General features: G+C 38.8%; 1 protein-coding gene across 2 annotated transcripts in view; it reads left to right on the top strand.

Annotated features, from left to right (window-relative positions):
* Positions 1 to 14,463, top strand: part of SOS2 (SOS Ras/Rho guanine nucleotide exchange factor 2) — a 97,978-nt gene extending 83,515 nt beyond the window's left edge. For both annotated transcript variants that reach the window (XM_020900972.2, XM_020900973.2), the window contains exons 20-23: positions 665 to 926; positions 1,456 to 1,497; positions 11,160 to 11,269; positions 12,748 to 14,463. In XM_020900972.2, the coding sequence (XP_020756631.1) occupies positions 665 to 926; positions 1,456 to 1,497; positions 11,160 to 11,269; positions 12,748 to 13,257 (924 nt within the window). In that variant the 3' untranslated portion in view covers positions 13,258 to 14,463. The remainder of the gene's footprint in view (positions 1 to 664; positions 927 to 1,455; positions 1,498 to 11,159; positions 11,270 to 12,747) is intronic.
* Positions 14,464 to 15,032: the final 569 nt, after the last annotated feature.

Below are 15,032 nucleotides of genomic sequence, written 5' to 3'. Positions count from 1 at the left end.
TGTTACCTCTTCTCCACAACAATTGTATGATATTGAACTTAGTCTCATTTTACAGACAATAAAGACTGAGGCTCAAAGGAGATAAATAACCTTTTCAAGGCTGCATAGCTAGATAAGGGCACACTTAAGGTTTTAACTTAAATTATCTGAATCTGAGTTCGTATTTTTCATTAAGTTACCACTGTGGGAATTTTTAAAAGTAGAGGGTGAAGGTGAGAAACAATGAGAGCAATTTTTCCCAAAGACTCTAAAGTATTGTTGCAGCAGTTGGTCATTTATTATTTTGTGGAGTTGAGGAAAGGATGTCTCTTTTTTCTATAGCACCTAGCATAATATGTTGTATTTATTATATCTACAGTAAATATTTATAAAATTGATATCAATAATTTGAAGAAATTTAGATTCAGGTGTCTTGGGAGCAAACAGTTGTTTTCACACGAATTTTACAGTATTTTATTTCTGAATTATGAAAAGAGGTTTACTTATACAGTATTCGAGTCCACCTTAAAATTAAGCCAATCAAATCTCAAAGTGTTCTGCTAGAATGTTACAGACTGCCCTTGCAGGTTGGGATTTATTGTACTCTTAACTGTATATATACTTTACATAATGTACTTTAAAGTACATGCAAGTTAGTAATGATAATTACATTTGCTTTTCCTAGCCTAGGAAATCAGCTTTCTCCTTAAAATCTCCTGGAATAAGGCCTAACACAGGCCGACATGGCTCTACCTCAGGTACTTTGCGAGGTCACCCAACACCATTAGAAAGAGAACCATGTAAAATAAGCTTTAGTCGGATTGCTGAAACAGAGCTTGAATCAACAGTGTCAGCACCAACCTCTCCAAATACACCATCTACCCCACCAGTATCTGCTTCTTCAGACCTTAGTGTGTTTTTAGATGTGGATCTCAACAGTTCCTGTGGTATGTATTTGACGTAAATTGTTTGGCAAAAAAGGGAATCTTGTGTTTTAGTTAATTCTCATCATTTTAGTTAGGAAACTGTAGAATCCTTTACAGACTATATTAGTATAAAAAATGACATCTATATGTGAAAATATCGATTAACACAGGGGAATAAAGCATTATTTGTGCATTGCTTCTGCATATTATTTTCTAGTTTATTCATTCAACAAAGATTTATTCAGGACCTTTTGAGCCCCAGTACTACTCTAAAGGGAGCAATAGCCAATGAAGAAGAAAACAAAGCAGATAAGTTCTGTGAAGGAAATTTAAAGAGACTGATAGAGAGGGAACTATTTATGCTAAGAAAGGAAAAACATTTCAAGTACAAAGAATACCATATTCATTCTTTAAAAACTAACATGGCAAAAGATGATGATAAAATTCTTACCTCTGTGCATGTTACTATGTATGTTTTTATGCAAACATTTTTAAAATAAAATCATACATATTACCTTCCTTTTCAAATTGATTTTTCTCCTTCTAATAGGAAGCAATAGCATCTTTGCTCCAGTCCTCTTGCCTCATTCAAGTAAGTAAAAATTTAACTTGATTCTAATGAAATGACTATAAAGATGATAATTGCATTGATGAACTTTGTATATGAATATTTTGAATTTTAGCAACATTTAAAGATTTTACAAAATGAAATTCTTACAAATGGATGGAATAATTTTTTTACACTTGGGTACTATTTAAACTTTACTATTGTTTATTTTCATCATTTTACTATATATGTTTTAGGGACTGCACGATGCTGAGCAAATTACTTAGCATCTCCAATTTGTTAAGGGTCAAATGAGATAACTATATAAAGCACCTAGCACATTGCTTGGCGCAGAAGGAACAGTGATTTCATATCAGTTGTCTGTCCTCTTCCCTGCTATTTCCAATTCATTTTTCTACAGGAATAATACTAAATGTTTATCAGGTTCCTAGGCTAGCCTTCATCACTTATTTCTTCTCATGAGCTTGTTTAAAGTAGCATTTTAAGTAAAATGCTATTCCGCCATCCTTAATTATATCATCAGTCCAGTTCAGTCGCTCAGTCATGTCTGACTCTTTGCGACCCCATGAATTGCAGCATGCCAGGCATAAATACTGTCACCTACCTTTCTGTGGTCATTTGTTTAAAACAGAATAACCCAAAAGGACACAGCAGCCTCAGGAATAATTCTCCCAATCTAGAGGACTTCTGCTTCTGTGATAGTAAAATGTAGATCATATAGATAGTAACAAGAGAGTCCCTGTCTTATGAGAAAAGTAAGTTTATTCTTCTCTCTCTTGAATCATTACTTTTAGACAGTGTTTAAAAGACATGGTAGATGAGGATTTCCCTCTTTACCTAATAAACTTCCCGCATTTGGGGAAAATATTAATCACTGCTAAGTCAAGGAGTATATACCGTGATTATGCTTCCTTTCTTGTATGCTCTGTTTCCTGAAGTTAATAACAGCTTCATTAATGTTTAGGATTTTTGGGTTTTTTTTGTTTTTTAAATGTCTATTGCTAAGTCTTCCCACACCCTTTAAAACCACAGTTTTCCTTAAAGTCAGACCATTTGGGGAAATTACCAAGAGTTTTTTGGTTTTGAGGGTTTTTATGTATGCTTTTTAACTGGGAAACTTCCTTACTGATGATCTTTTGTCCTCCTGCTCCATTTGGGACTGGTTGCTGTCTCGGCCTCTGACTTAGCTGAAATCGTAGAACATTCTTCTGCTGTCATACTGGAAATTCCCTTCATCTCTCATGTATTGTATTCTTGATTTTTGGATTCCTTGTCTTCTTTCTTGATATGCTCCCTTATTTTGATAGGGGTACATTGTGTAGTAGCTACCTGAGAAAGGATACATAGGATATAAATTTTTAAGTTCTGGCATTTCTGAAAATGTATTTATTATACATTTCATTGTTAATAGTTTAGCCAGGAGAATTCCCTGGCAGTCCAGTGGTTAGGACTCTGCACTTTTGCTGCCAAGGGCCTGGGTTCATTTCCTGATCAGGGAGCTGATACTCCACAAGCCTGCATGCTCAAGCTCAGCACTCAGTCGTGTCCGACTCTTTGCGACCCCTTTGGCTCCAGCCCACCAGGCTCCTCTGCCCAGGGAATTTTCCAGGCCAGAATACTGGGGTGGGTTGCTGTTTCCTTCTGCAAGCCCACATGGTGCAAACTGCCCCCCCCCAGGGCCCCCCAAAAAAGTTTGGTTGGGTAGAGAAATTTAAGTCATTTTCAGTCAGAATCTTGAAGACAGTTTCCCACCGTGTTTTAGCTTTCATACTTGCTGTTTTGAAGTCTAGTATCATTCACTCATAAATTATTCATGCATAATTTTTAAATGCCTGTTACATGCAGGTCCTATTGTAGGTACAAGAGAAATGGCACTGAACAAAATAGACAAAACGCTTTCTGTCAGTGACCCTACATTCTTAATACTTTTTTTTTTGAAAATTGCAGTTTACTTGTTGGAATAACAAAGAGACCCAAAAATACAGTGCCTTAAATAAAATGGAAGTTTGTTTCTCAAAATAGCCAGAGTAAGTAAACAACTCTGCTCTACTGGGTTTTCAAACTAGCAGGGCAATCCAGGATTCTCAAACTGTGTCTTCCCTCTCTGAGTTTTGAGCAACTGATTTGAGTTGTTACCATTTTTCTGCCAGTAGGAACTTGGAGAGCAAGGAACTTGGTTTAAAAAACATGATCTGGGAGTTGCTCACATCACTCCTGCTCTCACCCATTGGCCAAAACTTAGTCACATGAACACAGCTGTGAGAACTGTTCTCTCTAACTAGGCAGATCCTATTACTAAAAGGAAGAAAGGGAAAGGTGCCCTGGGGGACAGTTAGGAGTCTCTACCACATTAAATTCAAGAAGCTTTTAGGACCTTCTGTTTATTCCTAATGATCAGTACATTCACAGTGATCTACTTTGATGTGGGTCTTTTTTTTTTTTTTCCATTTTGCTGTGTATCTAATGAGCCATTTAAATTTGGAGATTTGTGTCTTTGATTTCTAGCAAATTTTCCATCTATCATTTTGTTAATACTTTCTTTGCTTCCATGTTCTCTGGCTCCCCTTTTAGAGCTTATTTTCCATATTGTAGTACATCCTAGATTCATTGTTTAGTTTTCTTTTATCTCCTCTTGTCCATCTCTTTGTTTTTATGCTCTGTTTTCTGGGAGATTGCCTTACTTTAATCACCTACCTTTTCTATTTTTTTTCATCTATCATGATTTTTAATTTCTCAGAATTCTTTCTAAATTCCCTCTCAGCATGCTACTTCTATATTTTTCTCTTCTGGCTTAATTTTTAAATTTTTGAAAGATTTTGTTTCTGGTATGGTGTTTTTTGTTTCTGAGTTTCTTTCTTCTATTAGTTGTGGTCTGTGGTCTTTCATACTGGAGGCTTTTCTTTCTTATCTTATATCCTTAGCTTTTTGTTCCTATTTTAAAGTGAGACAGTATAACTTGATGGGAAGATCCGTATCCATGGGTAAAACTTGTTGACTTGTGGGTTTCACTGTAGGGTGATAGAGTGATGATAATTTTTTTAACTAGGAAATCCCCATATTTCAGAATCTGTGAGGCCTTTTCTCTAAGAGTATTTAGTTTCTCCAAAGAAGGATCTTTGAATCTTGTCCCTGGGTGACCTTTGCATTTAGTATGAAAATCTGTTTTCAGCACAGACTAGTGTCCCCAATTCTGATGTTTAGATTCTCCAGCAAATAAAACCCTCAGTCTCCTGCCAGTGGTGGAAATGTCCTGGCCTCATTAAGTGCAGAATAGGGTTTTAGGGTCCTCGTGTCCCTTCTGTAGACTTAAGCAAGTCCTCTGCCCCGCGCTCTCCATTATACCGAGTGCCTTTGATTCCCGACCCCGCCTGTGCCTGTGGGGGCAGTTTTGTTGTCAGTTTTGTTCAGCACAGACAGTTGGGTTTCATCTTCCTCCACTTGTCTCCTTCATATACGCTGTAGTCCACCTTTATGGGTTGAAGCTTCAGGATTCAGATGTTTCCTGGCTTCATTGAAGTTTGTATATGTTTCTTATTTTCCTTATTGTTCAGCAGTGGAAATGTTTTTACTATATATATTAGTTTCTAGTGCTTCAGTAACAGAGTACCACAAACTGAGTGACTTGAATTCAAGTCTACTTCTGAGGCTGAGAGTCTGAAAAATCAAGATGGCAGGGCTATGCTCCCTCTAAAACCTGTAAGGAAGGATCTTTCCTTGGCTTTTCTGGCTTCTGCCTTTGCTGGTAATCCCTGGCATCCTTTGGTTTGTAGATAGATCACTTTAACCTCTGCCTCTGTGGTCACATGGCCAGCTTATCCTTGCATCTTGTTTTCTCTTCAACTGTGTTTATAAAGATACCAGTCACACAGAATTAGGACTTCCTAGGTGGCACAGTGGTAAGGAATTTGCCTGCCAACACAAGAGACGCAGGAGATGTGTGTTCGATTCCTGGGTTGGGAAGATCCCTTGGAGGAGGAAATGGCAACCCACTCCAGTATTCTTGCCTGTGAAGCCCCATGGACAGAGCAGCCTGGAGGCCCACTCTTTATGACCCACTGTTCATAGGTCGCAAAGAGTTGGATACGACTGAGCACACAGCACACAGACAGAAATAGGGTCACTTTCATCCTAACTTGATTACAGGGCTGTAAAGTCTGTATTTCCCAATAGAGCCATATTTATTGGTACTGAGGTAGGACTTCAACATAACTTTTATGGAGGGAAGGGACACAGTTCGATTTATAACACTGTCATTTTAGAACAAGGAGTTTTAGACATTATTTTGGGTGACAGTAACATATACTTTCCATATCATAAATAAAATCATGTTTTGAATTTTAATAGAAAACATTGAGAATAACCACATAAAATTCTGAGTGTCTTAAGGTCCTAAAAGAAATAAAAGTACAAAAAGTGCTCACATACAGTGAGAAAAACAGCAAGAAACAATGGACATGAATAGACAGTTTACATCAAAGAATGAGCAAGCCTATCTTAAAAGGTACTCATGTATCACTTACCCTTGTGAGTTGATCTATTAGTATGATCCTTTTGGAGAGAAATTTGAAAACAACGTATCAAACCAAAAAAATGTTCACACCATTTGGTCTTATTCATTCAATAGAAAATTGAGTACTTTGGACCAGCTACTCTGCCAACTACTAAGGATTCAGTAGCAAACAAGAAAAAGTCTCTGCCTTCGTTAATACTGAATACCAAAAAATTTTTGTGAAGAAGGCACATACATGAAGATCACATTGCTCATCCCACTCACTCTCTTGGTTTTTCTACTTTACTTTTAGCTCCTTAGTCTCTGTTGCTGGTTTCTCTGCATTTTCCCTAACCTGTTAAAATTGGAAAGTCCTAAGTCTCTGAATCTCTTTTCTCACTCACTTGGTGTCTCATTCAGTGTTATATCATCTGTAAGATCATAAGTCGCCGGTTTTTTCCTCTGCCCAGAGCTTCTCTCTTGACCTTTAGCCTCGTATAATCAGCATCCTGTTCGAGGTCTCTATTTGATGTCATCCCCTCTAAAGTCGTTCTCCCATTGCCACCTCTTCTCAGTTATAATCACATTTGTCTCATTGCTGAGGCTGAAAATATTAAGAGCTATGATTTACCTGTTTCTTTTTCTTATTTTATTAGTTGGAGGCTAATTACTTTACAGTATTGTAGTGGTTTTTGCCATACATTGACATGAATCAGCCATGGATTTACATGTGTTCCCCATCCTGACCCCTCCTCCCACCTCCTTCCCCATCCCATCCCTCTGGGTCTTCCCAGTGCACCAGCCCTGAGCACTTGTCTCATGCATCCAACCTGGGCTGGCAATCTGTTTCATGCCGGGGTCCAGACTCGGCAGGATCCAGGGGGTACCCTCAGGATGAACAGCGTCGGCGAGAGAGAAGAAGACACGTGAGACCAGCCTTGATAGGGCCAAGTCTGTGTTTTACTTTTTGACTACCGGTTTCATACCCTTTCACAGAATGTTTTCAAGGTACAAGATGCTTACTCATGATTACACAGGATTAGCATTACATTATTTTGATTTTTAGGAAAAGCAGGATTTTTTTGCTTTCTAATTCTATAGTAATTCTTAGCACATGATCTTCTGGCCTTGGGGCTATTAATATTTCATACAGGTCAGGTGATTGTAAACCTATTTTCCGTTTTTATGGTGACCTTAACTGAAAGGTAACAGGGTCATAGGGAAATAGTACAGAGTAGAATTATATTCTTGTTAATACGAAAATTAATCTTTCTGCAAAAGTTGTCAGTTGCATTTATCTAAGAAGTTTACCCCATACAGACTCTGCGGCTTCAGTGAGGCAGCCTCTGCCTAGCACTCCTGACTGACAGTTAACAACCATCTCATTGTTACCACACTAGGGCTAAGTCCTTATTTCTCTAGATCTTAAACTATATTAACAATGGTTTCTATAACACTACCTTAGCACATTAAAAGCAAAACACAGCAAGCAAAACACAGCAGGCAAATCACAACCCAATAACCACCTATAGGATAATTTTTCTTATGTTTTCTAATAGGACTCCTTTACACCTTAAAAGGGCTCTATATCTATTAGGGCTTTTATATAATCAGGTTCTTTATGCTATTTTATGATTAGGATATTATAAGCAATCATGCATATTAGTACCAAGCGCATAAATGCATTTGGCTAACAAACTACCAGCAAAGGAGTTTAAATTAAAACACTCCTTTCACCCTGAATAATCTCATAAAATACCACCACCTGGGAAACTTATTGATTAAAGTTCTAAATTGATTCTTATTTGGGAAGAGATCGGGGAAGGCCTTCCTGCCTGTGTCAGAGAAATTAGGGAGTAGTCCATTGAGGCAGGCATCAGAAAGACAGATATCATCTTTAAGGTGAGAGCCGGGGGCAGCTTTTCGAAATCCCTGAAAACCTGATCTGCCTTGCCTGTCAGGCTTTCTCCTCGTGACCTTGTCATGAGTGGGATCTCGTGAGCTGGCCTTTTCGAAAACCCCTGAAAACCTGATCCGCCTTGCCTGTCAGGCTTTCTCCCCTGTGGCCTTTTTAGGGGTAGGGTCTCGTGTGTTGGCTCCTGGCAGTTTCACACTTGGTAATATACATGTTTCAAAGCTGTTCTCTCGGATCATCCCACCCTCGCCTTCTCCCACAGATTCCAAAAGTCTGTTCCATACATCTGTGTCTCTTTTTCTGTCTTGCATATAGGGTTATCATTGCCAATCTTTCTAAATTCCATATATATGCGTTAGTATACTGTATTGGTGTTTTTCTTTCTGGCTTACTTCACTCTGTATAATGGGCTCCAGTTTCATCCACCTCATTAGAACTGATTCAAATGTATTCTTTTTAATGGCTGAGTAATATTCCATGTTGTATATGTACCACAGCTTCCTTACCCATTCGTCTGCTGATGGGCATCTAGGTTGCTTCCATGTCCTGGCTGTTACAGACAGTGCTGCGATGAACACCGGGGTACACATGTCTCTTTCAGGTCTGGTTTCCTTGGTGCGTTACCTGTTTCTTTTTCTCATACCCCAAGTGTATGAGAAAATTTGTTGATCCATCAACAAATTTTATTTACTCTCAAAATATATCCAGGATCTAACCATTTCTTGACTTCTTTACTACTGCTACCCTGGTTCAAGTGACCACAATCACTTACCTGGTTTATTATAGTAGCATCCTTACTTCCCACCTTCTGTACTTCAGTTTTCAATTCAGCAGATGGGTCCTTTTAGAATGTAGGTTAGACTTGACTCACCACTACTTAAAGCCCCTGGCCTTCCATCTTAGAGTCAAAGACACCATTTCAGTTTCTTCAGAAAGGACCCATAAGGTCCTGTGAAATTTGACCTCTGACCAGTCAGACTTCATCACCTGCTGTTCTCTCCTGTCACCTGCTCTGCATCCTGGACACACTCCCACAGCAGGACTTCTGTTCTTCCGGCTCCCTCTGCTTAGGGTGCCGTTCACCCGTCTGGCCTGATGGCATGTTCCCTTGCCTCCTTCAGCCTTTCTTCTCAGTGTTTCCTGAGGGAGGTCTTCCCTGATCACCCTGTTTGAACTTGCTCCCCATTCCCTATCTAATATTTCTCCTTTTAACTTACAGCTGTTATACTTAATCATCATGTTTATTCTTTCTTACCAACCTAGAATGTAAGCTTCATAAGGACATGAATTTTTGCTTCTTGTTTACTGCTATATTGCTAGTGCCTAGAAGAGTGCTGGCACTATAGCAGATACCCAATAAATATTTGTTGCATGGATGGATGTGTGAATGATAAAAATTGGAAGTAACTTACATAGCTAACTAACATTACAGAAATTGTTTAGTAAATTATCCTACATTCACTAGTATAGAATAATGAAGTTATTTTAAAACCTGAAGTTATTCACAAAACCTGAATAATCTGTGGGGAAGTGCTCTTAATGGAAAATAAAATTGAAGTTGAGACTTCAGCACGGGTTACTAAGTGCCTCCTGTCATAGTGGTTAAGTGGTCTGACTGTAGAGTCAGACTCAGTTTCAAAAACTTAAAACAAATGTCTCATCATCATTAAGATATTTTTTGCTTCCATAAGCGTGTGTGTTTCTGTAAGGAAGAGAAGACTCAACTAAGTCTGCCTTAAACAATAAGAAAGCATTCTGACTCATTAGCTGAAAATCTGGAGGACGGCTGCTTTAAGGCTGGTTGATTCAATGGTTCAGTGATATTATCAAAGACCAGGTTTCTTTTTGACTGTTCGTTGTTTTGTCCAGATTATCACCTTTATCTGAGGCTGTTTTCCCTCAAAGTCGAAAGAGGGATGGCAGGAGCAATAAAAAGGTTATGTGTGTCCTCGCTCAGTCAAGTGAGAAAGAGGCACAAAGAAAGACTGACAGACCGCTTTTCCAAAAGAACAAGAAACTTCCTTTTCAGTAGCCTCTCGCATAACTCCTTTCAGATTTCAGTAGTCTGAATTGGGTCCTGTGCCAACAGCTAAACCAGTTACTCTAGCTGAGGGGATGGTCTAAGCAGGCCCCATTTTTGGAGCTAAGGGGTGAGGTCAGATTTCACTGAAGCACTTGGCTGCATGCATAAAAAGGAGGTAGCTACAAATCTGATCTTGTCAAGAAAATGAGTCCTTTGTCCACTTCTTGACTGGAATTGGGGTGCCCTGGGCAGAATTGGCTGACTAAACTGTATGGAATGGATTCACCATCACCTAGAGACAAAGACAGGGCAGAGTGTGCTGGGCAAGCAAAAGGAATGTATTGATAGTGGGTAGTGCTCTCTCTGACCTCCTCGCACCATCTGCCAACACCACATAGGGATATTGTTTGTTTCTGCTGTTGGCACTCTGAGCCAGCAAGACCCCCTGGGGTGACTGCAGAGCGACCGATCAGGTCAGCAATTTTTGACATGGAGTAATGAGTGACATCTTTACTTGGATGTCCCATAAGCAGTTCACACAAACTCAGTGTTTAAAGTTAAACTCATCAGCTTCTTTCCCAACAAGCTCCTATAAACCCAATCTCAGTATAATGTTAGATTTGATCAGTGCCTTTATACAGGTCCATAATTACAGGTATTATAACCATATGAAATAGATAAAAGAAATGAACATGAAAATCATTCGTGTCTGGTTGGCATGTTTAGGGATAATTTTTCCTATAATACTTTATTATTTTGTAAATTTCCATTGATGTGGTTATGTAATATGTCCATTATCAATAAGAAATTTGTACAGAGAACAGGTCTGTGATATAACTGTACCCTATTGTCTCCTAAATGGAGGTTTTATTACCTTTGTAGAAATGTATCTGATAGTAACTTTTTCAAAAATGCATGGTCTGTGTTTATGGATGATCTTTCTTTGGAAATTAGTACAGTTATATAAACAAAAGACTTTTCAGGGAGCAGAATCTCCTTATTAATCTTAATTGGATACTGTATTTTCATTTAGCAGTAGTACCTAGCATGTGGCAGGTACCATCAGTATCCATGCTATGGATATGAAAATACACACTGCCCTCAAAAAGCTTACACCTTAATGGAGAGGATAGCTAAACCAACAGTCAGCTACAGTACAGTCTGATGGATGCCATAGGAGAGGTGATCACAGATTGAAATAAAGTTTTATCTTATGATTGCATTGTGAGTTGTGGTTAAACTATTCTTTTTACCCCCAGAGTCTTTCTTCAGTTCGTGTGGTAGTTTACATAAGCTAAGTGAAGAGCCACTGATTCCTCCGCCACTTCCACCTCGAAAAAAATTTGATCAGGATGCTTCAAATTCCAAGGTAGGGAATTTCCCCAATGGTCCAGTGGTTAGGATGCTGTTTTTCCATTACAGGAGGCACAAGTTTGATCCTCGGTCAGGGAACTATAGATCCCACATGCTGTGTCTTGCGGCCAACAAGAGCAACAACAAAAGTCCAAGGTAGTCAACAGGACTTGGGTTTGTCTCAACTTATTCAAAGTTGTGAATCTTTAAAACTGTGCTTATTCTTAAAGAGAGTCTGTCAACTATAATTTGGTTACCCTTTATGTTTTTTAAATACTTAGGTTGTTTTATTTAGAATATACCTTAAATAACTGTTTAATCCTCATAATACTTTTTCTAAAAAAAAAAGAGGCTGGGCAGATCCATAGATACTCAGAAGTACGTTTTCTTTCGGGTAGAGATGGGAAGAACTGTAGTAGTCAAAGCATTCTCCAAACTTTCAGCTGGTGCTTCTCAAACTTCAGGCTGCATCAGAAGCATCTGAAAGGTTTGTTAAAATCAGATGGCCAGAATTTCTGACTCAGTTGGTCTGGGGCAGGGCCCAAGAATTTTCATTTATAACAAGTCCCTACTAAGGCTTCCCTGGTGGCTTAGACAGTAAAGAATCTGCCTGCAGGAGACCAGGTTTCAATCCCTGGGTCGGGACGATCCCTGGAGGAGGGAATGGCTACCCACTCCAGTATCCTTGCCTGGAGAATTCCATGGAATGGGGAGCCTGGCGGGCTACACCCCATGGGGTCACAAAGAGTCGGACACGACTGAGCGACTAACACTTTCACTTTCAGTAGTGCTGATGCTGCTGATCCTGGGTCGCACTTTGGAGAACCACCACTCTGAACCTCACTGGGGATAGTAGAAGTAAATGGCCAAAAAGCAGAAGCTGGATATTAAGTCCTCTTGACATCATGTTCTTTCATGTCTTGTTCATTCACTAAGTCATGTCCGCCTCTTTGAGACCCCATGGACTGCATCACACCAGGCTTCCCTGTCCTTCATTATCTTCTGGAGTTTGCTCAAACTCATGTCCATTTAGTCGGTGATGCCATCCAACCATTTCATCCTCTGCTGCCCCTTTTTCCTGCTCTCATTCTTTCCTAGCATCATGGTCTTTTCTAGTGAGTTGGCTCTTCTCATCCATCAGGTGGCCAAAGTATTGGAGCTTCAACTTCAGCATTCATGTCTACAAAACTATAAATTCTTTTCACTTAACTTGCCCATTATTATAATTAAAATGCATAAATTTATAAACTATCTACAAAGCAAGATAATCTGAGGCTTTATAAGATTTCAATTAAAACATCTCATATATAAAAATATTAAACTGAGCCCTGAGTGAAACTGAATTTATTCATAAATCTGATCATTAAACCAGATTAACCTATTTTGTGTCTCTGGATTTAACTTAACATGTAAGAATTTTTTAGTCTTTTAAAAACTTTTTCTTATAGATGTTTCAAGAGAACAGAGGTATAATTTAATTTTTTTGTTTTTGAGGGAACTATGAAATCTGATGATGACCCCCCTGCTATTCCACCAAGACAACCTCCTCCTCCAAAGGTAAAACCCAGAGTTCCTGCTCCTACCGGTCCATTTGATGGGCCTCTGCATAGTCCACCTCCACCGCCGCCGAGAGATCCTCTTCCTGATACCCCTCCACCAGTTCCACTTCGGCCTCCAGAACACTTTATAAACTGTCCGTTTACTCTTCAGCCACCTCCACTGGGACATCTTCACAGAGATCCCGACTGGTTCAGAGACGTTAGTACATGTCCAAATTCTCCGAACACTCCTCCTAGCACACCCTCTCCAAGGGTACCTCGTCGATGCTATGTGCTCAGTTCCAGTCAAAATAATCTTGCTCATCCTCAAGCTCCCCCTGTTCCACCAAGGCAGAATTCAAGCCCTCATCTACCAAAACTGCCACCAAAGACTTACAAACGGGAGCTTTCACACCCCCCAATGTACAGACTGCCTTTGTTAGAAAATGCAGAAACTCCTCAATGACCCTAGCCATATGTAGTCATTGACACTGGAATGGTATTTGTAAAGTTTCTTTTTTTTTAATTTATTCAAAAAAGGCATAGTATTTTAGTACTTTTTAAAAATAATGCTCTTACAAAAATGCTACTGATCAAATAAGCTTTTCAGAATTGGAAAAATAAAAATACAGAAGTCATTTACCATTATCCTCAGGTGATCAGTAGCATTGCCTTGTCTTGGATCCTCAGTGCTGCCAAAAGGCCAGTATAAGGAATTTATATTTGCACTGTAGACTCTGCTAAAATATGGTTTAAAGTAAAACTGATTGCACTGAAAGGGGATAGTGCATTTGTGGAATTTTTCAAATTTGACTAACAGATGACTATTTAAGGCAGTGAATTTACACACATATAGGGGGTATGCAGTGATACTGATTTTTAAGCCTCTTTGACCATCTTTTAGTTTTTACATCTAGTTTTTACCGAAAATTGTGAATAACACCCACTATTCTTAAATTCTTCAATGCCATGTCTTAAATGCCAGAATTTGCTGCTGAAGACAAAAGTGAAAAATAGAATGAAAATAATAGAATGCACTGTGTTTATTATTTTATCAAAATGTAAAGACTACCTAACTCAGTCATAGAGGGGAAAAGGGCATATATCTTGTACAGATGTGCCTTTTTGTTTTTGCAGGCTATGGTGTCTTTAGCTAACGAGTTGCCTATTGTTTTGGAAAACAAAGTTAATATGCTATATATGTACAGTTTTGTTTATACTGTATATTTAAAAATAATGCTAATAACCTATATAAATTTATGTGACTCAAGGCCTATAATACAATCTGCTACTTTACTAATTCATAAATCCGGAGGATAATTTTCTTATGGCATAGGAACCAACTGCATTGCCTTCAAAACCAAGTAACTTTCTCTATAAATCTCATATTAACTAAAATTTTTTAAAGTATTTTTTTAGATTGGTAATATTTAAACCAGCAGTTAAAAGCTTTATTAAACTTTTTAATCAGAGAAGTGATTAAAACTTTTATTTGCCATTTGTACTCCTCTGTTCAAAGTGATGAGAAAGCGTGTTTTGCTCTTAGTGCTAGCAGCAGTTGTAAAGTAGCCAAAAGCCACATTGTTTATTTACTGGTCTGTGGCCTTTTACTGTGCTTTGTATCAGAGTTCCTAACAAGATTAATAAATCACCCCAGTCTTAATTTTTAAAAGACTTTTAAAATGTGTTTTCATTATAAGGGACAAGGGGGTAAGACTGTCGAGTTCTGTACAAGTAATACATATACACATATTATTTTCAGTTATTTTGTACAATTTAAATTCCATAATCCCAAAGAATTTAAGTGATGTAAACTTTAGAGGGAAGAGGGGGAACTGTCTTCACCGTTAAACGCAATCACAAGCTTCCTGCAACCGTTTTATGCATTTAGATGAAAATTTAGGAGCCTATTAGGAACTCGAGATAAGCAGACTACCAAAATACTTGGTAGTATCTTGGAAGCTGCCTTGATTTAAAGCCAGTAATTAAAAAAAAAAAAAAAACTGTGTGTGACTCAGTCTCCAGCCAGGTAAAAACGCTCAGGTTGGCGTCGTCTGGAAAAGTGATTTAAACTGCCCGTTTGTTAAGCCACGCTTGTAACTTAGGGGAGAAGAATGAGACGGTTTGGCACCTAGGGGCGCCATGGCCCACCGCTGGCCACGCTGGAAAAGTGCTGCCGTCCAGGCTTTGTGCCTTCGCGCACGCGCCGCAGCCCCAACGCCGCCGCAGGGACGCGCCGGG

Source organism: Odocoileus virginianus, chromosome 6 (assembly GCF_023699985.2).
Source record: "Odocoileus virginianus isolate 20LAN1187 ecotype Illinois chromosome 6, Ovbor_1.2, whole genome shotgun sequence".
In the NCBI taxonomy this organism is placed as follows: Eukaryota; Metazoa; Chordata; class Mammalia; order Artiodactyla; family Cervidae; genus Odocoileus; species Odocoileus virginianus.
Note: the sequence above shows the minus strand (reverse complement) of the source record. Positions and strands in the feature narration are given on the sequence as shown.